Raw genomic sequence first — 26,501 nt, 5'->3', positions numbered from 1 at the left:
GGGAAGCGAATTGTGGGGTGCAGATGGGTCTTCACCATCAAACGAAGACCCGATGGAACCATCGAGAGGTACAAGGCTCGGCTCGTGGCTAAAGGCTACACTCAAACCTATGGAGTTGATTACTCCGAAACTTTCTCGCCAGTGGCAAAGATGAATACTGTTCGAGTTCTGCTTTCTATAGCAGCAAACAAGGATTGGCCCTTGTACCAGTTCGATGTTACTAATGCATTCTTGCATGGTGAATTAAAAAAAGAAGTTTACATGGAAGCTCCGCCAGGTTTCGAAGATGATTTTGAAGATGGAGAGGTTTGCCAATTGAAGAAAACCTTATATGGGTTGAAACAATCTCCAAGAGCTTGGTTCGGGAGATTTACAGAAGCCATGAAGAAGTACGATTACCTACAGAGTAATGCAGATCACACTCTATTCACGAAGAAGAGAGGAGATAAAATCACGTGCCTGATAATCTACGTTGATGATATGATCATCACAGGAGACGATTGTGAAGAAATAGAGCAACTTAAGAAGAATTTGGCAAGAGAGTTTGAAATGAAGGATTTGGGAGCACTCAAGTATTTTCTGGGAGTCGAAGTCCTAAGATCAAAGGAGGGGATCTTCATAAATCAAAAGAAGTATACATTAGATCTCCTAGCAGAAACTGGTATGATGGAATGCAAGTCGGCAGACACACCAATCGCTGTCAACCATGGACTTAAAATCACGGAAGGAGCTAATTTGGCAGATAAGGAAAGGTATCAAAGACTAGTTGGAAAATTGATTTATCTTTCACATACCAGACCTGATATAGCTTATGCTGTTAGCGTGATAAGCCAATTCATGCACCGACCTCAAGATGATCACCTTGAAGCAGCGTTGAGGGTTGTCAGATATCTCAAAGGGACTTTTGATCATGGGATAATGTTTAGACGTGGCAACCATCTTGAAATCCACGGCTATACCGACGCTGACTGGGCAGGAAATCCGATTGACAGAAAATCAACTTCAGGGTACTTCACATTTGTTGGGGGGAATCTAGTCACCTGGAAAAGTAAGAAGCAAAAGGTCGTGGCATTGTCAAGTGCAGAAGCTGAATTTAGAGGAATCAGGAATGGATTAACTGAAATCTTATGGCTCAGAAGATTGATGGATGAGCTTGGTCTTTTGTCACAGAAGACCTGTCAGATTTTTTGTGACAATAAAGCTGCAATCAGTATCGCAGAGAATCCAGTTCAACATGACCGAACAAAACACGTTGAGGTAGATAGACACTTCATTAAAAAGAATATTGAAGATGGAATTGTTGAGTTCCCATTTGTTAGGTCAAAAGAACAACTTGCAAATATTCTGACAAAAGCAGTTGGAGCAAAGGATTTTTCAGAAGCTCTTAGCAAGTTAAGTATCGGAAATCCCGTTACTTAACTTGAGGGGGAGTGTTGGAAATAATGAGTTGGGGTCTCAAGGAGTGTTGGAAATAATAAAGTTGGAGTATCAAGACTATTGGAAAGAGACATCTTACAAGTTCAAGGAATATAACATTAATTCTGTTATAATTCCAAGTGTATAGTTCCTAGGAGTATTTATTTCTCTAGCATTATAAATAGGATGATCAAGTGTATTACAAAAAACACAATACAATACAATTCCTAGTTTTATCAATTGTGTGCAACGCTAGTGGTGTGGAGTCCATTAACAATCATATATACTCCTTTCTTTTTTTTTTTCTAATTTATCTCATTAAAATATTTACTTTCTACATTTAAAAATAAATCTTTTCATTTTCTTTTTTATTAAAATATTTAATTATTTTGTTTTTACTTACTCTACTTAAACTGCTCTTAAAATCTCATATCAATAAAAAAATGTGGACATTTAATTAAAGTTTAGGCCCATTACATATTGAGAATTAAATCGGAAAATCGGAACGAGAAGCAAGAAAATTGTGCAACCTGACCGCACCCTTTTCCCGCCGTCGGCAAATAGGCGCTATTGCCGCCATATTTCAGTCACCGCTTCATCTCCCTCCTTCCTCCTCACCCAATCCTCCGCCTACACTTTCTCTCGGTGGCAGACACATAAAAATTTCAGTATTATATATATTAAAAAGTAATATTCCCTATGATCCACTTAAGGTGACTCGTTTTCTTTTTGGGACGCCCACTTAAACCGACACGTTTCCATGATTAGGAACATCATCATCTATAATTTTTTTTCTTTCCTTACTTAAGCCGAAAAAAACACTACATAAAATATCATGTCTAAAAGAAAATTTCGCAGCAGGACAAAAAAAGTATATCATCAAAATATTAGCGCAGTTCATATTGCATTTGTATTTATTTTTACTAAAGCTATGAATATTGAGTTCTGAGTATTCTTGCAAATTAAATTATATACTACTTTTTAAAGAGTGTTAAATGTTATTTGAATCAACTTCTAACTTTGAACAACTTAAATTCGAACTTAGATTAAAAAATTTAACCCCAATGTTTTTAAAGTCAAGAAAAACAATCTATTTTTTAATAAATCACATAACTTTATATGAATTATACTATACTGCACATCCAATGCATTTTTTTCTATTTTATTCTAAAATTTTCATAATAAAATAAATATAAAGAATTACTATAAAATATAAACATTTACATAATTGAAATAAAAAATAAAGAAGGAAAATTTGAACTTAAAAATTAAAATTGGTCCATGATAAATTTGACTGTTTATATGGGAATAAGTTGAAGCCACTAATAACTTTTTCTGGCTCAATTGCCTTTTTTTAGTCAATTTTTAATACTATCAAATTATGGATTTCCAGGTTCAATTCAGCCATCTCTACCATTAAATTTTTGTAGATTTAGTCTTAAAGGGCACTAGGTTGGAAAGGGCTAAAGCTTACTTTCGAAATTTTCAAAAAAATTTGAAGTAGAAAAAAGGAAGAAATTTTTTTGTTGGCATGTGTGTCCGCCACTGCTTTCTCTCTGCAGCTGTGAGGCCATCCGCAACGGTGTCTCTTATCCGTCTCTTAACCGTCTCATCCCTTAACTATTCTTGGGCCCCACCGTACTTTTCACTCCATCTCTTAACTAAGAGACAGAACCTGCAACCCTCAATCTCTTATCCGTCTCTTAACCATCTCTTAACTTACTATTCATTCAATTTTATTTTTTATTTTTTCCAACAAATTCAATTAATAAAAAACACACTTCATTAAATAAAATAAAAATACAACTTAAAATCCAAAAAAAAAAATACATAATTAAATTCGTGGCAAAATAAATATAAAAAAACATAATTTAAAATACAATTTTATAGAAATTAAAAAAACTACTCCGCCGGCGAATCATCTCCCGAAGGCGGTGGCGGTGCACTCAAGCTACCTGGAGGCGGAATACCAATTTGTCTTGCCATATACTCAATTCCGGCAAGATGAGCTTGGTATTATGGAGGCGTCATGCGGGAATTATCCGCCATCGTGGCGGTCAAGTGCATGGACAATAGGGTGTTCGAGCCAGCCGCCTTCGCAGCCTTGGTCCCTTGCGGCCGACAGCGCACACGGGAGGACCCCCCGGTATTGTCTGTCGTGCCCTCAACCTCCTGCGAGGCAGCCTCTTGTGCGGCGCTGCCCGAACCGCCCCCACTAGACGAGTATTGGCCACCCGTCGTGTGCTTCGTGCGCTTCGAGGTCGAGCCCGAGCTGGACCGCACACCGTCGGCCCACCTTTCCTCGTCTTTGACGACCTCCCAGACATCGACATGTCTGAATTCTATGCCGGTGTCGTCGAAGTAGACTTGCAAAGCCGATCTCAGAATGTCGGCTCCCGTGGCTCCTCTTTGGTAATGAGCCGCTTCGTTCTTGTAGATGCCGCAGAATTTTTTGACCTCCCTGTCGACTCGGTCAAAGTGAGCGCGGAGCATCTTCAATGTGCGGCAGCGGGACCCTCTAGGTTTGATCTCGTTGTAGGCCTCGGTGACCTTTTCCCAGAAGCACTTCCCGGATTGTTGATTCCCGACGATGAGATCGTACGAGACGCTAATCCAGGCATTGTACACCGCCATCGTGTCCTTGCGGTTGTACGGATGTCGGCCTACATCCTCATCCTCCTCGGCCGTCTCCGCCTCTTCCTCCACGGCGTCGAATGCCCTGGAGCTTCCACTGCCTCGTCCTCCTTCCGGATGAGGTTCATCCGGATAATCCTCCCGAATTTGGATAATCCCTACGAATACCTCGGTGCGGAGGGACGAGCGTATGCATCTACATTAAAATGGGGTGGTTGGTACCCCCGGCGTAGACGAACCGGAACCGGAACCACCCAACACGTTGTACATGCCCCCCAGTCGCCTAACGTGTTGATGTCAAACCCGTCGGAGCCGCCACCACCACCGCCACCGCCACCTCTAGAGTTTCCTTCACCGGACATTTTGTGATGAGAGGTTAGATGAAAATTGGAGAGGAATTGGAGATGATTTGGAGGATTTGATGTGTATTTGTTAGTGAAATAAGGATGAAATAGGAGTATTTATAGAGTAAAAAAATTTTAAAAAAAAGGAAACAGTCGAAAAACGGTAATATTACCGTTTTCGATTTTTTTATTTATTTTTAATTAAATTCAATTTTTTAAAAAAAATAATTTATTGCGTCAGCGTGACGAAACCCACTCGCTGGCCGGTGAGTGGGCGTCACGCATGGCGTCGGAGTGTGCCACTTGGCGCAAGCGCGTGGCGAGACAGCCCGCGAGGTGTCTTGGTGGGACGGGCGTCTCGGCGAGACCGGGACGAGACGGGACGCTGCAACGCGTCTCGCCGCCGTCTCGTCTCGGTGGGACGAGATACGAGCCACCCGCGAGACGCGTTGCAGGTGGCCTGACACACCCTTATCCTCTCTCTCTCTCTCTCTCTGTCTCTCTCCCCCCATCGGAGAGTCGCCGTCGCCTCATTTCCGGCGCCGCCGATCAATTTCCAGACTCTAACGCAGCGTTCTAATTCATGGTATCTCTCTCTTTTTTCTAATTCTCTTCCCTACTGATTAGCATTTCAAGTCTTTATGATGAATGTTTATATGTAAAATTTGTATAGGTTAAAGAATAATCAACAGATTGGAATTTGGTTGGGGAAGAAATTGACCTAGAATTTGGGAAATTAAAATGTGGGGATATTATCTTGTTAATTTGCATGTTGTTGTGAGAACATTTGATATGCATTGCGAGGCCAGTTTAACCAGATAAACGACATTCTTTTCACCAAAATTCAGCTTCAACTAGTTCAAATGAATTTAGAGTGATTTTTCAATACAATCTACCCCCTTTCTGGCTGATTTGGGCAAAACGGTTAGAAATCCTAAACGACTACGAATTTCAATCTTCAAATTTATCCATAAAATAGACATCAATAAGTCTCATTTGCCACTAGTTTTGTTGATTTTCAACTTGGGAGTTGATTGGAATGAATTTATCCACTAGCATGCATTGCAATTTATAGAATCTTGAGGGTTGTTCCATGTGGCATCAATGCCATAATTATCTCTTCTTGTTGATTCACAAAGACTTAATTCTGGTTCAAAATTGTAACTATTAATATCAACATCCACACCAGATCCTCTATTTTTTCATGTCATTTTTTATCCATTATCTTTCTCCAACGTTTAATTACACCACTTATAAACAAAATTGTAACTGCACTCTTTAAAAAAATTCAATTAATTGGCTCATGTTGTTCTGCATATCATGTTTGCTAGAACCGTTTTTTTCTTATTGATATAATATTATTACAAGCAAAAACATACTCCCTCCGTCTCACTCTAAGTGAAACATTTATTATTTGATACGAGATTTTATGTTGTGTTATTTTGTAAGTCAAGTAAAAAGAGAATATAGTAAGAGTGAGTGATGTTTCTATTTTAAGAGATTTATGAGATATCCCAAAAAAAAGGAAAACATAGTTATCTCTTAAAGAGGAAAAGAGAGTAATATACGGAGTACTAGAGTTGGGCTCCCAATACCATGGGATCAAAGGCTTGGTTAATAAGTGAGACAAGGGTGAATAGAAAAAGTCTGTGAATTTTTAGGAAAATTAAGGGAAAAATAAATGGAAATGTTGAAAGCTGGGGATGAGAAAGATGACACAATTAGGTCAGGCCGATGACAACTTACAATGAATCACCTCGAAGAATTGAGTCGGGTAATGGCAGGCTCGCACTTGAATGCTTGCGGGCATAGCAAAACACAGCCGAGTGAGCTCTTCTGTGTTGATGTGAAAACAGAGACATTCTACGCTTCTATTTTTCATTGCACACGGCTTTCCCTATATATACACTGTTTCCTTTCTTCAAAAAAATTTCAAAAGTTGAATATTCAGTGGAGTTACCAAAATGTACAGATGTTACAAAGCCTCAACAACTATATTCCAATGAGGATCCATTTCTCAGCTAAATTACCACATAAAAAACTCACAATCATAAATAACTAGTGATTGTCACAAGGTAACTAGCTAAGCCTACTATCAGCTTATGGAGATAGACGAACATCACAAACAAATATAGTAGGAAAGCCGTAGAAAATAAGAGTTACCCCTGGAAGATTGGATGACCAGCCTTCTATACAGATTCCAACTGGAAATGGTTTTACAAAAAATACTTCATTCTGTCGTCTTGTCTCATAGCATTGTATACCGCTTGTACCTGGACAAACACAACTCGATCACATAGAGATACATTATATATGTTTCAATTAATAACAAAATGTCCAATTTTTATTAGCATGTTTGTTTCATGTGCACATTTTGACAGCATAAACTTAACATCATGCCTGCCGAGAGAGAGAGAGAGCACCTGCTCACTGGAAATAACTTGCACGGGTCCGATGTTTACTGATACATATTTGCCACCAGATGATATCTTCTGCTTCACTTGACCCTGCAGCAGAATATATGGTAGGATTAAGAGTGTCGGGTTTGCAGTGATGAATTGTTCAGAGTTGCGGCTATTTTCTGGCAGGGGAAAGAGAGGTATTATACTCCTAGTTAGGCGTTCTTACTACCAAACTTCACAATACAGAGAAGAAAACATTTATGTGCTCCAGAAAACATTCACCTTGTTTGTCTGTAGAAGCTACATTGCTAACTTCCTTACTACCGAACTTCACAAACCACTCATTTTGCACGAGAATGGACTAACGTTTAGAGGTAGAGATCATTATCAATGAAAATTTTGGCAGTATCAACTCAGAGTCAACACCTCGGAACCAGAAAGCTATCCTTTCGTGCAATTTCGAAGATCCTTATATTGAATACCAATAACAATTTCATTTTCCAGCTAATGACTTGAACCAAATTTCTCACTATCTAAGAACTAATACCCATTTTAGCAGTTAATAGAAATGATACGTCGTATTGCAACATGAAATTATACTTTCTCAGATAGTATTGAACCATAGTTGGTTAGCTCACAAGTTAACAATAAAAAATAGAAATAACATTTCAAACTTTATCCGGTATTAATGTCTGGAAAGGATCGCATAAAATAAGACCAACCCGCAACGAAGTTAGAGCAACTAAAGCTCATATGTGGGAAAACAGAAAGCATTTTGATGGTTCCGAACTCCAAATCAAACTTTAAACGCAGGAAAACATGTGCTTACCTCCGGGATTGGCATCTGAAGTACTGATTCAACAGCAACAACCATGGCCTGCACAAAATCATTGCCGCCGGTTCCAATTGCCGTGAACCCTCTAACTGTGGGATAAGAGTTCACCTATGACACATACATGTGTGACATCAAATCAGTAAAGATTTTCAATAGCTCAAACAACGTAATAATGTACACTCGAGCCACAATATTTACTTAGGGATTAACTGCAACAGCCAATTCAATCAAGGGAAAACAATCTTTTCCATCGCAAGTCTTCATTAGATAAGGAACAAAATGATGCATTTAAGAGATAGGCCTATATTTGAACTCAAACGAGTCGTAACGACGTTGAAAGACTACAGAAGTCTACCTTCTGATCTAGAGCAAGCCATTCATTGGTTGAATCATCAGCAACTGTACCTCCAATTACCACATTAGTAGTTTGCCCCACCCTTCCTTCTGCCTTTGAAACTTCTGAAAATTTTAAAAAAAATGTAATTTCACCAAATTCCTTTTTCGAATACATATGAAACATAACAAAGATTAAGCATCTCATAAAAGCCCCATTCATTCAAAATTTCGTACCAACACAATAGGGTAAAACAAACGATTCGTTCAATAAAGATAAATGTTTCAAGAGATTATCAATAAACACGCGAATAATGATTGAAAAGTGATTATGAGGAAAAATAAAAACCTGAGATGGCCTTCAAAACGGCTTCCTGAGGAGGTCCTTGCTCAGAATCATCGGTTGATGGAGATGAATCCCCTTTATTCGAGCAATAACGCGAAAACTGGTAGCTCTTGGAATTTGGTGCTGCTCTGCAACCGCAGCTTGGATTGGATGTGGATATTTTCTTAATTGGCCTAAAACTGGAGAAATTGGTGTGAATGAAGGAGAGAGGCAGCCGTGGTTCGGTTAAGAAGACGGTTCTGAGAGCAATTCTGCACGCCATTTTTGATGATATTTTGTGTTCTAGCTCAATCGGATTTTTTGTTCGTTGCTTTTCTTTCTTTTGCTTTTATAGTTGAATATTTTGGAGTTTTTTTGCCTTCATTCTGGATTTTGGATTGCTTAGATGTTAATTACAGTAATACCCTTGCCTATTTTTTTTTTATATATGTAGGTGGTGATAAGTTTGCAAGACCCTATCCGGGATTAAATTTGTAGTGTGTTTGGTTCATTATATTCAACCCCACAGCTCAATCTTAGATGGATAATCATAGAATAATTAGTCATAGCTAACCCCATATAACTAAAATAATCTCATAACTCAATACTAGATTGTATTTTGGTATTATTTTATCTTGTAAACCGAACATCACAGTAGATTTTAAGTATTTCCAGTTCATTTATCTTCAAGTCATGAATATATCTTCAAAAGTGAGGTCTATTTATATTTTCATTAATACTTCATCCATTCATGAAGAATAATTTCTTTGGTTGATGTTCTTGTTTTAACTTTTAATACACATTTTATAAAGTGAGACAAGAGAAGGTGATAAAAATGGATAAAAGCAAAAAAAAATAATGAAAAAGGCTTCATAAATAGAATTGAGACTCACTGGATTAAAGAAAGAGCAAATGACAAAAATACCATAAAGTTTGGTCAAGGTCAATCCCACAATTTTAAAAAATAATTAATATATTATAGTTTTGACATTTTTCTTAATTGTTTCATAGCAAAAATTTCATCATACTATGTTTGTAAATTTATCAATGCATTGCGTACATATATAAAAATTAATGATATAATTGACTAAATGTATAAAGTGACGTTGTTTAAATAGCCGAATGTTTTTTTTCGCATGATATTTTTCATTGCCTAGAGCATACTACATAATTTCTCTCATTTCATAGACTATATGACAATTAAGAAAAATACTATTAAAATTATGATATAATTGAACATTTTAAAAAAATTACGGGATAGACCAAACTTAGTACTACTAGTTTTTGTTGGCTTTTAATCCTAAAAAAATGTAGTAGTAATTCTTTTTTTTGAACTACTTAGAGTATTTTATGTGTAAATTAGTATAATGATTAGTGCCTTCCTTTCTTTCAACTCAAATAATAGTCTTTTCCATGACTTTAACATTAATTTTATAATTTTTATCAAATTAATTAAATAAATAAAATACCCGTATGGTAATATTTTCATACAATGACTATATATTACACTATTGAATATTTAAATTCATAATTCATAATATTTTCATACAATTTGACTATATATACACGTGGCAAGTTTTCATTAGCAACACAGTAAACTTCATTCCATCTAATTGTAGCTCTATTTCTTCTGCAAAACCCTAGAGAAATTTCCCAATTTCAGTTTCAGAAACTTTTCTAAGTTTTCTTCTACTCATAATGTACCGATCAGAGGTTACCACCGAAGAATCAGAGCGGACAGCTTTCCGGAAAGCTGAAAAGAAATACAAAATCTATTACGATAACACCAAAAAGTATGAATTCTTAATTTTTAGTTAATTTGTTATGTATCTTAATTCGATTCTGTGAATTATCTGAGAGTTTTCTGCTTCAAGTGTAGTTTTGATTCGTTTATTTATATTGGCATTAGGAAAAAGGTAACGAGACCTGTGGATTTATCAGAGGTCATAGATTTCAAGTCAATTTTAGACGACTATAATTGCAACATTGAGCTTAACGATGGAGTTTCGGTACTAAATCGTGATTTTGATCGACCGATTTTCTGCTTGGAAAGCCGCCCAGGTATTCCTGGTGCCTTGAGTATTGAAGAGCAGCGGCAATGGATAAGGGAGAGTTTGGCCAGCTTTCCTCAACCGCCAAATCGAACAAACCACAATGCAATTTATGGCCCTATAGAGGATTTGTTTGTTTCTGCTAAAGAGCGGAGGGTATTGGTGGAAGTAGAAAGACTTCCGGATGATGTTTGTTCTGAGGTTAATGCCTTGCAGAGTGATGTGTGTGCTCCCTGGTACAAGTTTGTCGAGGAACATGGTGAATTGCGTAGTAAAGATGCGTGCAAATCAGTGTCTGCTTCTGTTTTGCTGCGTAAGTTAAGATGGAGTACTCTTGGCTTGCAATTTGACTGGTCCAAGGTCTTGCTAGAATCCTCTTTTCGATAGTTTTCTCGATTGCTATTGAGTTGTGTGGCTGTGTTGGCTTTATATACCTCTAGAAGATGTTACCCTTTTTGCAGTTTAAATCATATGGACAAAGGTTTTAGCTTGCAAATTCATATTATCGATATCCATGTGCTATATATCAACTTTGATGTACATCTCCGATTGTATTATCAAAATCGGGGTTAACTCTTGAGCTTCACTAATGGGTTTTGGTCTACCTAATGAAATGTTGAATACGAGTAACCTTAGATTCTCTAGAAAGTCAATGGATTTAAATTTGGCTAATGATGAATAAGCACACATTTCTCTTTGTCCGTTTGTTTTTTGTTTTCCCAATATTGTTGGTGTTTTGTGATCTTGTTATGTTATGAATCCACACTTTAGTCCATTCTGTTTTATTTGGAGCTCATGAAGTAACTCCTGTGATGTGTAGCGGAGCTATAACATTTCTCTACCTCATAAGAAGATTCCCGATGCATTGTGCCAGTTGGCGAAAAGGATGGCAGCTCCTGCCATGCCCCGTGGTGAAGAATTCCTACCCGAAGCTGCTATCGTGAACTATTTTGGTTCAGGTATGTTCTATACTTATTAGTTCAATGACAGAGCTAATGTTTAAATTTGTTGTTATTTATTTGTTCCCTTTGAACTTAGCAACTCTTCCTTACCCCTTGGTGCTATTTTATTCTCTCAGGCGATATGCTTGGTGGGCACCTTGATGACATGGAAAAAGACTGGAGCAAGCCTATTGTAAGCATGAGGTATCTATCTTTCTATCACTTGTTCAGTCTAAAGTAAGTCCTCCTGCTATATAGCATAACCTGAATTCTAACTTTTGAACAATGTTCTTCACACATTAGCTTGGGTTGCAAAGCTATATTCCTTCTTGGGGGAAAATCAAGGGAAGATACACCAATTGCAATGTTCCTCCGAAGTGGTGATGCCGTTCTTATGGCTGGAGAAGCTAGGGAATGCTTCCATGGTAATGCTAGTTCCCATTCTTCTTTTGTTATTGCAGTTGTAACTTGATTATTCCACTGGTGAGTATGTATACTGTTTGTATGGCACTTCTCTGAACTAGAGTTGATTGAGTAACGCTGATGTCGCCTGACAAACTGACTGACTAAATTTCTTGTTTTTCCGACATCAGGTGTTCCTCGTATATTTACCGATGCAGAAAATGCAGACATATCCCATCTTGAAACCCAGTTTACACAAGAAGATGGTCATGCTTATCTGGATTACATTAGGACTTCAAGAATCAACATCAATATCAGACAAGTTTTCTAATTGATCTTAAGCAGGTGTCAAGAAACAGAATTTTGTGAGAGCATAGTTGAATGACCTCAGATCTTTCCATTGAGTGTTGTTACTTCTCTACCTTATTTATGGGCAGATTTTTGGAATTTTTGTATAACTTAGTTTATTTTGGGCTATAAGATATAGTGGAACATCAATAGTCAACTGTTTACAGAACCATGAAATCCAATCTCTCTTCTCTTCATAAATTCTGATGAATACTAGCTAGTCTTGCTTTTTCTTTGTTGGAAAAGAACCTTTAAAATGCAAATAGATTGTCAAAATAAGACTAAAATAACTTTGATATTCATTAGAAAGTTAGTAGGCAGTAAAGATTAGATTGGATAAATGTAAAAGAAAATGCTCTAATATTTTAAAAAAGAAAACAAGATAAATGTTAAAAAAATAAAACAATTATAAGTATGAAATTCAAAAAAATTCAATCCCTTTCGGACCAGAACCTTAATCTGGCGCCGTAGACCAACTCGCCATCTCAACTTTTGATGGTTTGAAGGCATTTTAACTATTTATATCATTATATTGTTAAATACCCACGTTTTTGCGTCTGGTTTTCTAGACAAATTGAAAACATGGAGTCTTGGGTTTCAATCTCTAATGGTTAGAATTTTATATCCTTTATTTTTTATGATAACAAAATTGAACGAAAACAAGATCGTAGATGTTAATGGTGTGTAGCATAAACAATAAAATTGAAAGGTTTTATGTACGAGTATATAGCAAAAGAGTAATTTGTTAAAATTCCAACAATATATTTTATTTGAATATAGTCTAGCACTGAAATATAGGAATACACTTTGTTATAGCACGCCGAAAAAGATAGTCATAACACTAAAATCAAGGAATACACTCGTCATATATTTCATAGCATTGAAATTGAGGAATACAATTATCATATATAGCTCACCAAAAATTGAGCTCAAGTAAGCTAGTTTTATGCTCAACTCGACTCATTGACAGCCCTATATCATTCACTCTCTAAAAACTTTAGTCTCACATGAAATTGAGGAATAAGCTTAAACCAAACCAAAAAATCTATCATACCACTAAAATTCACATTAAGAAGTCTAGTTTGGCATTAAAATTGCAAACAATGGTTGTCATACCACACACAAAAAAAAACCTTCATAGCTCTAAAACTCACAACAAAAAATCTAATCAAAACTCTAAAATCGAGAAATGCATTCGTCATAGCACATAAAAAATCTACCATATTACTAAAACGCACTTCGTGAAGTATGGTCCGACACAAATATAAAAAAAATTGCGATCTTGATAGCACACAAAAAAAATCCATCAATGACACGAAAAAATTAGTATATGACACTAAGGGCTCGTTTGATATGTTGGTTGGGTTATGCACATGTGAGATACATCGCCAAGTTATTGGGCCTAGTCTGAGGGCCCAAGATTTTCATTAACTCATGTTTGATGTGCAATGTCCATAAGTTGGCCTCCAATTTTCCCCTCTCTAATTTCCCTCGCGTTTTTCCCTCTCTAATTTCATTCTAATTTTTTACTCTCTAATTTCCCTCTCATTTTTTCCTCTAATTTCCCTCTCTAAATAGCCCTAGCAGGAATCACAATTCCCTGTCCAAATTTCCCTCTTATCTTTCGCATTGTTCTTCATATGAGTTTGCAAGGTAATCTATGGTTTTACACAAGAATTTTGTAACGATTCTCTTACTACAACTCGCATGTCTGCAAAATTAAACCACTAAGAAGCAATTCTTCAAACACCTACAAGGCAAAAATTTGTTCCAATTAAAATCCCCAAAAAAACTCATACACTCCTTCACTCTAGGAAACAAAAAATTACTACATCACCGGGATCGAGGCGCGCTGAAGCAAGGGTGCTCATCGCCCAATCCCCTCCTCAAACACCCCCCACCCCCAAAAAAAAATTGACATTTGCCTCGAAGATAAATAGAAATGCGCTGATCATCGGAGTAAACATCACAAAATAATTTCCAAAAAACGATGCCCAGAATGACACAACCAACCTTGTCGGTCTCACCCACCATTTTGAATTCTTACCATTCCATGAAGTAATTTCGATGGAGATCGTCAGACTTCGGAAGAAGGTTTCATAAAATAAGGCTTGACTAGATATATATCTATATTTGGGCCATATCTTATCATCACCGATATATTAAACTAGCCCTAAATCATAAATAAATCCGTCATAGCACGCCAAAAATCAGTCACACACAAAACCCGTTATAGCACCAACACCCACACCAAAAAAAATCTAGTGTAGTAGTAGTAATAAAATTGAGATGTACATTCATCAAAACAATCCAAAAATCTATCATTATTCACAAGAATCTAATTTCATACTAGTAGTAATAAAATTGAAAATCCCTTGGCAGTTGGCACTAAAATCCACACCAAATAATCCAATCTAGCATCGACACCAAGAAATGCAGTGGTCTTCCTCATGCCACACCAAAAAAAAAATCCAAGGAAAATACAATTGCCACGTCACACTAAAAATCTAAACACACGACAAATGAATCACAGAAAAAAACAATCCAAACAAGTAAGAAATCCACACACAAATTGCGCGTGTGCGTGTGAAGAAGCTTCAAACCGCCCAACACCACCAGCTCCACGCCGAATTACGTGTACTCTACTCCTCCACCACCTCCAAAACTCCGACCTACACACAACCCCTCCCCAATTCAAACCCAACCCAACTCCCAAAATCCCTCCTTTCCCCTTCCCATCTCCTCAATTTCTTCACCCATGGGCCCGATCGTCCTCGCCACCGGCCTCAGCGTCTTGGCCGGCGCGGTTCTTGTGAAACAGGCGATGGATCAGAGCCCTATGATGGGCCCCAGGTGCCCCAGCTGCAACGGCACGGGCCGGGTCACCTGCATGTGCACGCGCTGGAGCGACAGCGATTACGGATGCCGGACCTGCGCCGGGTCGGGCCGGATGGGCTGCAGCAGCTGTGGTGGGTCTGGAACGGGCCGCCCGATTCCGGTTCAGATAGCGGTTCGCCCTCGCCCGCCTTCTTGAGGATTGTGTAGGATGACATCTGTATGTATTGATTTGATTATTTCTTGGAGAAGACAGAGAGAGATGAGTGTTGGGAATTGATGTTTTAAGGTGTAATTAAAAGTATGAAATTTATGAAATTTTCTGTTGATAATGGTGTTTGGGTGACTAAAGGTTTATCCTTTTTTAGAGATTTTTGCAATTTTGGTTGTGATATGAGTTCTTATGGTTGGAGTTTTTGTGGCATTGGAAGATATTGCAATACGTTGTGGATTGATTGATTTCTTGTTTCACTTGTTCTGCTGGGATATGGATATCCGATTTTAAGGGTTGTTCGGTTGTCTTGTTTAATGTGACTAAAGGCCATATCTAATCTTTATCTCTTGTCTTGTTTTAGTTCTTGACTATTGAAAGCTGAGGTGCTTTGCCTCTTTTACTCATTTATTGCATGTTTTGGTCGAACTGAACGGCACCTATATGTTCATCTGTATGTATTGAACATTCTTGGAGAAGACAGAGACAGATGACTATTGGGAATTGGTCTTTAGGGTGTAATTAAAAGTGCAAAATTTACGAAATTGATAATGTTTTCTGTTGATAGATCTTTTTGGTGTTTGGGTGGCTAAAGGTATTTGCTTTTTCAAGATTTCTGCAATTTTGGTTGAAGTTCCATGACATTGGAAGATATTGCAATATGTTGTGGCTTGATTGATTTCTAGTTTCACTTGCACTCTACTCGGATATGGATATTTAGAACTAATTAATACTCCTTGGATGTGTATCTGATTTGAGATCTCTGAAAACTCAGGGATTTTACTGAGATAAGTTCAGAAAAATAGTGTTGTTTAGATCTCTGGTTTCTTTCGCTGATATAACACATGAACTTCGACAAATGCTGCCTCGTCATTCACAGGTATTGCACGAATAAAAGCTGATGCACACAGCCTCAACTGCTGCCTACTGTCAAAGCCAGATCAGTAGCATTCAAGATCACAAAGCCGGGCTAAATTCTTGCTTCGGGTTAGTGTTTCATTGTTAAGACCTAGGGTTTCCACACGCCATCTATTATTGTGCATATAATCTTTTATGCTCGTTTCTAGAATTAGGACGTGTGGCTCAATTTGCGCGCTCTTTTTTACTCGGCTTTTATGATCCCCTTTTTGTAATCTAGATTCAATAAACTGTCTTCTCTATGCATGAGTATCGGTATGTTTATGGACAGTGTGTATTTAGGATCTCTCGGATTTATTTGTACACGGCTTAACCCCTTCTCTACACACATAAGGATGTAGCATTACACATCTAAACAATGCAACATTAATTAGAAAGAAAAAAGACAAACTAAGAATATCTTCCTCCGGTCGCTGCTGCTCGTTCAACACGTTGTTTCGTTCCTTACTTAGGGCTGAAAGACTGCATATCATAGTAAAACTGTTAGTAGACTGTATAAGTTTTAAATGTTTAATGTCTGTAGTAATTTTTCACTCACAGCAAATATGGTGGCGTGGCCGGGATCCGCAAGGTGAGCGAAGAGGTTGTCGATGGGCCCTGTTCCGGTGTAGATATGTTGGAACCACGCTCCCATGACCGCCAGCATTGCCAGCCGTCCGTTCTTGATTTCCTTCGTCCTCAGCTCCTTGAGCTTCTCTGGCGATCCGGTGCCCCACCCGAGAGGGTCGAACCACAGCCCACCGGGGTAACCAACGTCGGTCCCGGTAAGCTTGTTGTTGGGGAAAATGGGATCAGTGTTGACTGATCCCGGCTTGAGGATGTCGGCCCATCTCCTCCCCTCGGCCCAGCCGATGAGAATCAGCTCCACAACGAAGAGCGTGGTCGTGTCGGTGAAGTACTCCTGCTCACCGGCAGTGTACCACGACGGGGTGTTGAGGATGCCGATCTTGGTGAGGAACTCGGGGATGAAAATGCCGGCCGCGCCGAGCATCGCCCATCGGCAGTGGACGAGCTCCGCCTGCGTGTTCCACTTCAAGCTCTCCGGGTCGGACGCTACAGGAAAAAAAAAAAAGTTCAAAACCCGATTCATGTAATAACCGATTTTTCTAGGCCGGTTCTAACGCACCTAGGCCGAGAGGATCGAAGCCGAAGTCTCCGGGAAGGCTGCCGTCGAGCCACTCGGGAGGGGTGCTCCCGGGGAACCACAACGGTCTGTCGGGATCAGCTGCCGCGTAGACGGCCACGGATCGCTTACCGGAAGGCGAAGTAACCTTGCTCACTCTCAACTTCCTTCCTCCAAAGAAAGAGGCCTTTGTTGCTCCCACAATTGATCCATTTTTCTGTGAGCTGCTAAGGGCATGTTTGGTTTCTTAGTTTTGACACAATATCTTAATTTGTCATATCAAGTCAAGCAAACAAAATGAGGCCTTAGATACATTATACATATGCTAAGGGGTCTGTTTGGTTTCTTAGTTTTGTAAAGAAAAATATCCTTATAAGCTCAAAACATAGTTATAGTAATACCTAATATCTAACTTATCACATCAAGTAAAGCAAATCAAAAGAGGCCTAAGGGTAAATCTAACAATTTTGATCATCTCATGATTGTTGATAATGAGAGGGAATTGAGAGACTTACCTTGGGGAGGAGAAGGCAACAGCAGCAATGGCTGATGAAGCACAAGCAGAGGCCATTTTTCTGTCTTCAGGAATGTGTGTGTGTTGTTGTGTGTGTAAAGAGTTGAGGAATAGAGAGTTAAATGTATGGATGAATGGGGCTTATCCAATTAGGATATGAATGTGGAGGTGTGATTGGCTAGTTGAGATGCCATGTGGCCACCACAAAATCTAATGTGTGTGCCATTTGGCTGCAAAAATCTAAATTTGTGGTGTTACTAATTCTCACCTCTTTCTATCAAGATTTCCATCTCTATATCTTCTCTATGTTTTCAATTTTCAACCCTTTTTTTATTAATTGAACATAACAAATGTGAAAACTTGGAATATTCTTCAATAAAGAGGAACAATAGAAAGCCTAACTCTGTCATGTTTGCCTTATTTTTGCTATAATGTTGTTTGCCATCTTTTTGGCTTGAGTGATTTATGATACGTAAAAAATAGTTCTCGGTAGAATTTGAGTATGCCAAATTTGCAACTTTAAATCAGTCATTTAGTTTAAGCACTTTCTTTGTAAATTTATGTATACATACTCTCATTTGCATTAAGTTTCGGTACTTTTTTGTACTCCATATTTTATTTTAACTATATACTATTACATCCGTCTACTACTAATAGTCTTATTAGTGCACGACATAAGTTTTAGTTTTAATGCAAAAAATGATAGGAAATTAGTTTGGAGAATTGATAATGGAGAGACTTTATTAGAGAGAGAAACTAAGAAAAAAATAGACATGATCTATTGCAAATATAATGTTATTGCAAATATAGACATGGGCCCAAGTAAACAAAAATATAAAAAAAAAATTAACTGACATCAAGATCTAATGTTATTGCAAATAAATAATAATCACATATTCTAAAATATTGAGAACAATGAGAGCCCAACCTAGATTATATTTATTTCCTCATTCCTTACACGAGGCCCAATTGACAGTGGAAGCATTTCATTATTGTTGAACATTGGTAGTGGGCCCAATCATTTTATATATGGGCTTAGGCCCGATTTGAATTTCCTGCCCTAAACATAGAGGAATTCCCACCCTTGTGAAAGATTGGAAACTCTCACTCCGATAATTTATTACCAAATATTCAATATGGAGTATTTTTTAGAATAAAATAGTGAAAACAATGAGATTCAACATATTTACAACAATTTTGACTTTCTAGATAGGTATACACACGGTTCACAAACCGCCGATTACGAATAAAATAAAATAGTGAAAACAATGAGATTCAACATATTTACAAATACCGCGTCATCCTAGAGGTCACGTGTTCGACCCCTGGGAAGCCCATCTTGGAGATTTATTTCCCCTGGGGGGTGATGAGTTCACTGGCCTGAACCCAGGAGCAGGGGGAGATAAGTTCACTGGTCAGGCCCATAATTGGGAAGATATGTTAACTGGTCTGGACCCGTGACTGGAGGGAAGGTAGGTGGACCCGTTGGTCCCCTCCAAGACAACGGAGCGCAGCTCGGTGGTAAGACGCTTCACCTCCGACCGTTAGGCCGGGGGTCTGAGTCACTTCGGGGGTAGATGGGAAACCATCGTTGATCCTCCTTTAAAAAAAACATATTTACAACAGTTTTGACTTTCTAGATAGGCATGCACACGGTTCATAAACCGCCGGTTTCGGGCTGGTTCGGCGGTTCATATTTTTTTTTGCGTTTTCTTATTTATTTATCTATGAAATGTGCGTAAATAAAATTCAAAAAATCACGATGAAAATTGCAATTTTATTGAGATTACAAGTTACAACAATTACAAATCATAAAAAACTTGAAGTCTTAAACAAAAAAAATTAATACAACGAGACTACTAGTCTACAACGAAGCTAATTACAAATTACAAAAAAGACTTGAAGTTCTGAACAATAAATGTATAAGTATATATACTCTTAGTCGGCGAAGTAGATGTTTCTACATAACTAAATTGAGGACACCTTTAGCAATTCAAGCTTAAATGTTGAGTTTAGTCTAACAATCAACAATTATAGTAGAATTGTCAAAAGTTTCCCGAATTTAGCCTTATAGAGAAATCGACTTCACCGCCTAGAGTATATACAAATACAATTATTTAATTGTATTTGCATATTTTTAAATTAGAAACAAATGAAAAAAAAAGAAATTAAGGAAAAAGACTTGAACTCAACTTAAATTTAAAATTTAAGTTGAGGTGCATATGTATCCCTAATGCTCATTTGCATTAGGGAATCAAAGCCCACGTAGTTCTCTTACCTTACTTACCTATTTGGCTTGGCCAGCGGTTGACGGTTGGCCTACGATTCATCCCCGATGAATTCTTCTTGTGATTCCTACTAACGATCAACCCAATCATTTTCTTGTTCTCTAACGTCAGTTTTGTCCCAATCATCAAGTAACATCACGACTTCCATATTTTTAGCGGGGAGCTTACTTCTTGATTCATCCAACACACGTAATTCAACACTGAAAGCGGACTCTACGGCGACAGTGGAAGCTGGAACCGAAAAAATCTCCTTGGCTATTGACGCAAGTATGTGAAAGTCTTTCTCGTGTGTTCCCCACCAATCAAGGACGTCGATTTGGGCGGGAGGAGTAGGACCTTCATCACCAAAGGAAAAGAGTTAATCGAAATATAAATCTAACTCACTTACCATACCTGAGGTCGACCTTCCGCCGGTGCTGTAGTTGTATAGGTCGGCTAATTGGGATTGCGCGTCGGGGTCATCATAATAAGTTTGAAATGCGGAGGCAAAATTATGTTGTTGAGGAGGGGTAGGTCTTCTGACTTGGTGGGTCCTGTTATACTTGGTTTCATATTCGGTGTAGAGAGCACGCAAGTTAAACTCGAAGGTTTTTTGGACAATTGACCGGTCCGGGAAGTTTATTTGAAATGTTTCGATTAGGTTTACTCCTCATTGGTCATTGATATCCGCTTGCAATGCTTGAAGTGGACCAAGATCAATAGAACTCAAATTGTTATAATAAAAATCTAAAATCCTGGAGGTACCGGCTAATTTCTAGTTTGGATCCAAGACCTTTCAATCAAAAACACCGTTGGAATCTCACTGAAATACTTAAGCCATTTGTCAATCATATAATATAAAACACACATCAATTCAGGAGAAAAACAAGCATTTTTCATCGCCGTTTTAAAACCAAGTGATATATACATGCAATGCTCTAAAACATGAACATCAGTGCAATAATAAACACTCGATAATTCAACAGTCGCATTTTTGAAATATTTGAACAATTTTAATAAACTCACGCTATGATCCCAACAGCTATGCGACAGATATAAATCAGAACGGGATAGGTTCTAAAAAATCACATAAATAATCTTTATGCTCCAAAGTAGAATTCAGACAATCATATGTCGAATTTCATCTATGTAACACATCCATGGTAAAATTCGTATATCTTACCTTCTTTTGATGGCAATACTTCTTCCAAGCTTTGCCAATAGACGGTTTTTGATGGATTAATCTAACTGCAGTTCTAATAGGACTAACATGTTTTTGCCATAATTCAAGCGCATCTTGTACACATAAATTCAAAATATGACATATGCATCTTTAATGAAAATACTTACCACCAATAACCGGAGCACAAGCCACAATCAAGTCATTAATACTTGTAGTGTTTGCAGTTGCATTAGCAAAACAACAGAAAATATGTTATTGCATAATTGAAATTCATTCAAAACTTGAATAATTAAAGAAGTAATTTCAGGTGCAGTGTGTGGTGTCTCAAATTCTCTAAAACCAATCAAACGCTTGTTCAAAGTCCAACTATTGTCCACAAAGTGAACCGTAATGCCCATGTATGAATGTCTATTAAAAGAATCAGTCCATACATTTGAGCAAATGTTCACTTTGTGTCCCAAGTTGAGTAAATAACGTGACAATTTAATTTTTTTCCTCCAAACATTGTCGAACGGTAGATCGTTGAACGGTCATTCGACCTACTCTTTTGACAGCTATGTTCAAACCACTTTGCATAGTAACCTCAAATTTTTTGTCATCATAAACATTAAAAGGAAAATGCTTCATTGCGGCCCATCTAGTGATAACGTCAGCAAAATTTGTAGAATCATATTTAAAAAGTTGCGTACCTGACGAACCTGAGCCACCGGGTTGGAAGTTTAGTTGGGTTTGGGTAGCGGCAGTGCCACATTCTACCCGATGCTTTGTCACCAAATGACGACGGAGGGTGCCATATCCCCCACCACTCGTAAATTTGTAGACTTTATCACAATAGTTACAATATGCTTGAAACACCGATGTCTCTTCTTGAGAGAGCGGATCATTAGGACTTGAAATTACCACCGGGACCTTCTTGTAGTGTTTAACAAAAATATCAGATTTCAATCCGACAATATAGCCACGTCGTACTCGTCATCTTGTTGGGAACTACCACCGCCCCCCACCTTGATGCATTTGAGCGAGTAGCATGGCGGTCCTATGATCTTCTTCTATCTATAAATATTATATAAGTTAAAGTTTTAATTAAGAACACAAAAAAAAATTAAAAAACTCAATCTTATGAAATTATGAATTGTAAAAATAATTTTATTTTGTAGAACTTACTTGCATGCGTTCAGCCGCCACTCGGGAAACCTCTTCCATAACTTCTCGACGATTATGTCGCTTTGATCTTTGGGGACGACTACTTTGATCTTGAGAAATTCCTTTGCCCCGATCACCACGTCCTTGTCCACCACGAGAAGAAGACATAATGCAAAATGAAAGTATTATGGAATATGGAGTTTTGAATAAATGGTAAATTACGAACACAACAACAAATATAGTAGTAAACAACTTGAGCAATTAGAGAGAATGAGGATAGAGAATAGATAAATTGAGATTGAGAAGGAAATCCTTGTTAACACAAGAATGGGGTGAATAAAAATGATGGGGGAAGTGGGGTATTTATAGGAGTAAAATTGGAAGAAATAAAAAAAAGTTCAAATTTCAGTCGGTTTACTGCCTGAACCGGCGGTTCAGTCCATGGTTTCTGACCGGTTTTCAGGTCTACACACTGCCACCTATACGCTGCCACCTGAAAAAGGTCCTGAACCGTCGGAAACCGGCGGTTTTCGGCAGAAACCGCTGGTTTCTGACGTAAACCGCTGGTTTTTCTGCACACCTAGCTTGAAAACCTACGCCCTAGCCAGAATCCTACCGTTGGAACCGCTGAACCGTCGGTTACGGTTCACGATTTTTTTGAACCTGAACCGGTCCGCTTGAACCACCGAACTGCCGGCGCCGGTTCCGGTTTGTGAACCGACGATTCCAAACCATCGGTTAATCGGCGGTCAGATTCGTTTTGTGCATGTCTATCTAGTTATTCAAATGTCATTTTCTTTCGTTATAAAAGTAGTCAATATACATTCATTTAAGAGGGAGATATGATAAACATCATTTCTAGAAAAGTATAAAGTGAATTAAATTAATTGGTTTAATGATCGAAATTCTGTGTCTTTAGTGTTTTTATTAATTTCATTTTATTTTAATTAAAATATTTATTTATTTTATCTTAGTCTTATGAATAATTGTATTAATTATATCTCAATCTCTTCAGTTCCTAATTATTTCAATTTAAATCAAATTTATTATAATTGATAACTGAAAATAGTAAAATACTAGTATAATTGATGCAATTGCTAAAAGTCGGAACACAATTGATTTAAAATTAGGTTAAATTAGTTATATCCTCAACCCAATTCATCTAGTGTATACGGTGAAAAGTTGCATATAAATCATTTTCAGCCGTAAAAAGAACTAAATGAATAAAGTTTGACACTTGGTTTTAATATGTTGTCACTAAATTAAATTAATTAAGTTGGACACTTGGTTTTATTATGTTGTCACTAAATTAAATTAATCAAGTTGGACACTTGGTTTTAATATGCTGTCTCTGTTTCATTACACGACTTTGCTTTCTCAACAATCACCAAACTTTTCATTACAATTCATGCATCTTCTAACTCTTGTTGCCTAAGTAATCAAAAGTTGTCTATTCAAGAACTATTTACTTATATTTATCCAAGTTTTGTATTAATTTATAAGCTTAGTATGATTGCCAACTTATTTTTTCAACTTTTGGTAAGCCCAATGTGACAATGGAATAACATGGGCTGAATTTAATATTATATGAATAATATTTGTAATGCTATCAGATACGCGACTCAATCTTGTTATCACAACGAGATCGATTCCGGAACAAGAAGAACGAATACTTGATATGAAAATGAATGAGCAAAAAACAATTCTTGGAGAGTCAATGGAAATCTTGTGTTTTATTTGTGTGGAAGATTACAAAACTCTTGGATGAAAAATTCTTTTCTTTTTTCACAGCTCGGCTCTATTTAACTAACACTTATCTAACAACTAGTTCAAACCTAACGGCTTTCATTTAAAGCTAACTAACTAGTCGCATCCGACGACGTGCATCAGTTAATAACAACTGTCAACTCCGAACTCGTTTAAGTTCGGCCAACACCGAGCACCAACACCGAGCACTGAGCACCGAGCACTGAGAACTCGTTTAAGTTCGGCCAACACCGAGCACCAACACCGAGCACTGAGCACCGAGCTCAACACCGAACATTGAGCTCGGTTAATCCCTGAGCACGACTACAAACTCGACCAATCACCGAGCATGATTGCAGTTCGTCAGATCACCGAACAGCATATCGGTCCCTAATCGCCGAACAGTATATTGGTAACCGAACTGAACTGATTGTGCAGTTTTGCCCCAATCCTCATAACAAATCTCCACCTTGGGACATAACTGGACAATCCATAGATTTCATCCATCTTCCACAATCACTCCAGCTGAATCAGATTCACCAAATCCATGCAATACTTCAACTTAAGTCCGGGCAACACCTTTGTTAGCATATCAGCTGCATTGTGCTCAGTAGCTACCTTTTCAATCTTCACTGAGCCCATTTCAACTTCATCCCTCACAAAATGAAGCTTAACATCCACATGCTTGCTCCTCTCATGGAATGTCTGATGTTTTGACAAACATATGGCACTATTTGAATCACATAATACAGTCACAGCTCCTTGATCAACTCCAAAATCCGAGCAGATTCCTTTCAGCCACATGCTCTCCTTTACGGCCTCAGCCATGGAAATATATTCTGCCTCAGTTGTTGAGAGTGCCACCACAGATTGCAAACTCGACTTCCAACTTACAGCAGCTCCATACATGCAGAAAACATAGCCGGATTGGGACTTCCTTGTGTCAATGTTAGTAGCAAAATCAGAATCACAATATCCCAATAGAGGCTGTGCATCAAAATTCTTACTTCCATCAAACAGTATGCCATAATCCTGAGTACCATTCAGATACCTTAGTATCCATTTTAAAGCATGCCAATGCTCCATACCTGGATCTGCCATGTATCTGCTCACAACACTTATGGCTTGGCTGATGTCTGGCCTTGTACACACCATGGTGTACATGATGCTTCCCACTATGTTTGCATATGGGATTTTATCCATCTCTCTTCTCTGACTATCATCTTTAGGGCACTGATTTACACTGAGCTTAAACTGCTGGCTCAGGGGCACACTCACTGGTTTGCTTTTATCCATCTGAAATTTCTTGATCACATTCCTGATGTAATCTTTCTGAGTTAGCCATATCCTTTTCTTGTCTCTATCCCTTATGATCTCCATTCCAAGGATCTTCTTTGCATCTCCAAGATCCTTCATATCAAATTCAGATTTCAGATCACCTTTCACTAACTCCACCTCTTCCTTATGCTCTGCAGAGATCAGCATATCATCTACATACAATAGTAGATATGCCACAGCAACTCCACCTCTTCTCTTGATGAAGACACAATGATCATACAAAGACTTCTCAAAACCGATCTTATGCATGAACTCATTGAACCTGAGATACCACTGTCTTGAACTTTGTTTTAGACCATACAAGCTTCTTTTCAGCAAACACACCTTTCCTTCATTTCCTGATTGGACAAAACCAGGAGGCTGCTCCATGTAAATTTTCTCTTCGAGCTCTCCATGAAGAAATGCTGTTTTGACATCGAGTTGCTGCAATTCCCAATTTCTCTGAGCAACAATGGCAAGTAGAATCCTGATGGAGCTATGCTTTACCACAGGGGAGAATATTTCATTATAATCTACTCCCTCCTTTTGTGTAAAGCCTTTGGCCACCAACCTGGCTTTAAATCTGATTTGATTGTTGTTGAAGGCCTCAATTTTCTTCTTAAAAATCCATTTACAACCAACTGTTTTCTGATCAGTTGGCCTCAACACCAAAATCCATGTGTGATTTTTGTACAAGCTATCAATCTCCTCCTGCATGGCTAATAGCCACTGATCCTTCTCCGGACTCCTTATTGCTTCCTTGTAATTTGAAGGCTCATGATAGTCCATCTCCTCAGCTATGGCCAGTGCATAGTGCATCATATCAAAATCCTGAAATCTGGAAGGGAGCTTGATCCTTCTTCTGGTTCTGTCTCTTGCAACCAGTCTCTGTGGAGTCTTGATGTTACTTTCATGTTCAGAGGATCCACCAACACTGGTTTCTTGTGAATTTCTCACAGTATCTGGTGGACTTCTTACAGCATCAGATGAGGATTCCCTCTGACCCTCCACCTCAAACTCAACAGTCTGAACTTGCTTCATGAAGAAAGGCATTTCAGATTCCCTGAAAACAACATCCCTACTGATGACAACCTTCTTATTCCCTTCCTCACAGCACCATAATCTGTAACCTTTAATTCCAACCTGATAGCCTATCATCACACATCTGAGAGCCCTTGGTTCCAGCTTTCCTTGTTTGATGTGAGCATATGCT

The 26,501-nt window shown here is 38.1% G+C and overlaps 4 protein-coding genes across 6 annotated transcripts; 2 read left to right on the top strand and 2 right to left on the bottom strand.

Moving 5' to 3' along the window:
• Positions 1–6,310: 6,310 nt before the first annotated feature.
• On the bottom strand, positions 6,311–8,625 carry LOC121801959. The gene is made up of 5 exons (XM_042201446.1): positions 8,314–8,625; positions 7,987–8,090; positions 7,626–7,739; positions 6,818–6,901; positions 6,311–6,667 (listed from the first exon to the last, which is right to left on the bottom strand). Exons 1-5 carry the CDS (start codon positions 8,570–8,572, stop codon positions 6,611–6,613), a joined length of 618 nt encoding a protein of 205 aa, XP_042057380.1. The 5' UTR covers positions 8,573–8,625; the 3' UTR covers positions 6,311–6,610.
• Positions 8,626–9,893: 1,268 nt separating this feature from the next.
• On the top strand, positions 9,894–12,232 carry LOC121801884 (alpha-ketoglutarate-dependent dioxygenase alkB-like). 2 transcript variants are annotated; one of them, XM_042201337.1, is made up of 6 exons: positions 9,894–10,082; positions 10,343–10,700; positions 11,161–11,299; positions 11,419–11,485; positions 11,585–11,706; positions 11,875–12,232. In XM_042201337.1, the coding sequence occupies exons 1-6, from the start codon at positions 9,988–9,990 to the stop codon at positions 12,012–12,014; spliced, it is 921 nt and encodes a 306-aa protein (XP_042057271.1). In that variant the 5' UTR covers positions 9,894–9,987; the 3' UTR covers positions 12,015–12,232. The 2 variants fall into 2 exon arrangements, with proteins under 2 accessions (XP_042057271.1, XP_042057270.1); XM_042201336.1 differs by having other exon boundaries at positions 10,199–10,700.
• A 2,313-nt stretch (positions 12,233–14,545) lies between these two features.
• Positions 14,546–15,198, top strand: LOC121801872. The gene has a single exon (XM_042201319.1). The coding sequence runs from the start codon at positions 14,790–14,792 to the stop codon at positions 15,063–15,065; it is 276 nt and encodes a 91-aa protein (XP_042057253.1). The 5' UTR covers positions 14,546–14,789; the 3' UTR covers positions 15,066–15,198.
• Positions 15,199–16,270: 1,072 nt separating this feature from the next.
• On the bottom strand, positions 16,271–17,792 carry LOC121801871 (chlorophyll a-b binding protein, chloroplastic). 2 transcript variants are annotated; one of them, XM_042201318.1, is made up of 4 exons: positions 17,634–17,792; positions 17,122–17,342; positions 16,534–17,048; positions 16,271–16,457 (listed from the first exon to the last, which is right to left on the bottom strand). In XM_042201318.1, exons 1-4 carry the CDS (start codon positions 17,687–17,689, stop codon positions 16,440–16,442), a joined length of 810 nt encoding a protein of 269 aa, XP_042057252.1. In that variant the 5' UTR covers positions 17,690–17,792; the 3' UTR covers positions 16,271–16,439. The 2 variants fall into 2 exon arrangements, with proteins under 2 accessions (XP_042057252.1, XP_042057249.1); XM_042201315.1 differs by having other exon boundaries at positions 17,122–17,345; positions 17,634–17,786.
• Between the last annotated feature and the right edge of the window lie 8,709 nt (positions 17,793–26,501).

Source organism: Salvia splendens, chromosome 5 (assembly GCF_004379255.2).
Source record: "Salvia splendens isolate huo1 chromosome 5, SspV2, whole genome shotgun sequence".
NCBI lineage: Eukaryota > Viridiplantae > Streptophyta > Magnoliopsida > Lamiales > Lamiaceae > Salvia > Salvia splendens.
The sequence above is the reverse complement of the archived record's forward strand: the minus strand, read 5'-3'. Positions and strand labels throughout refer to the sequence as shown.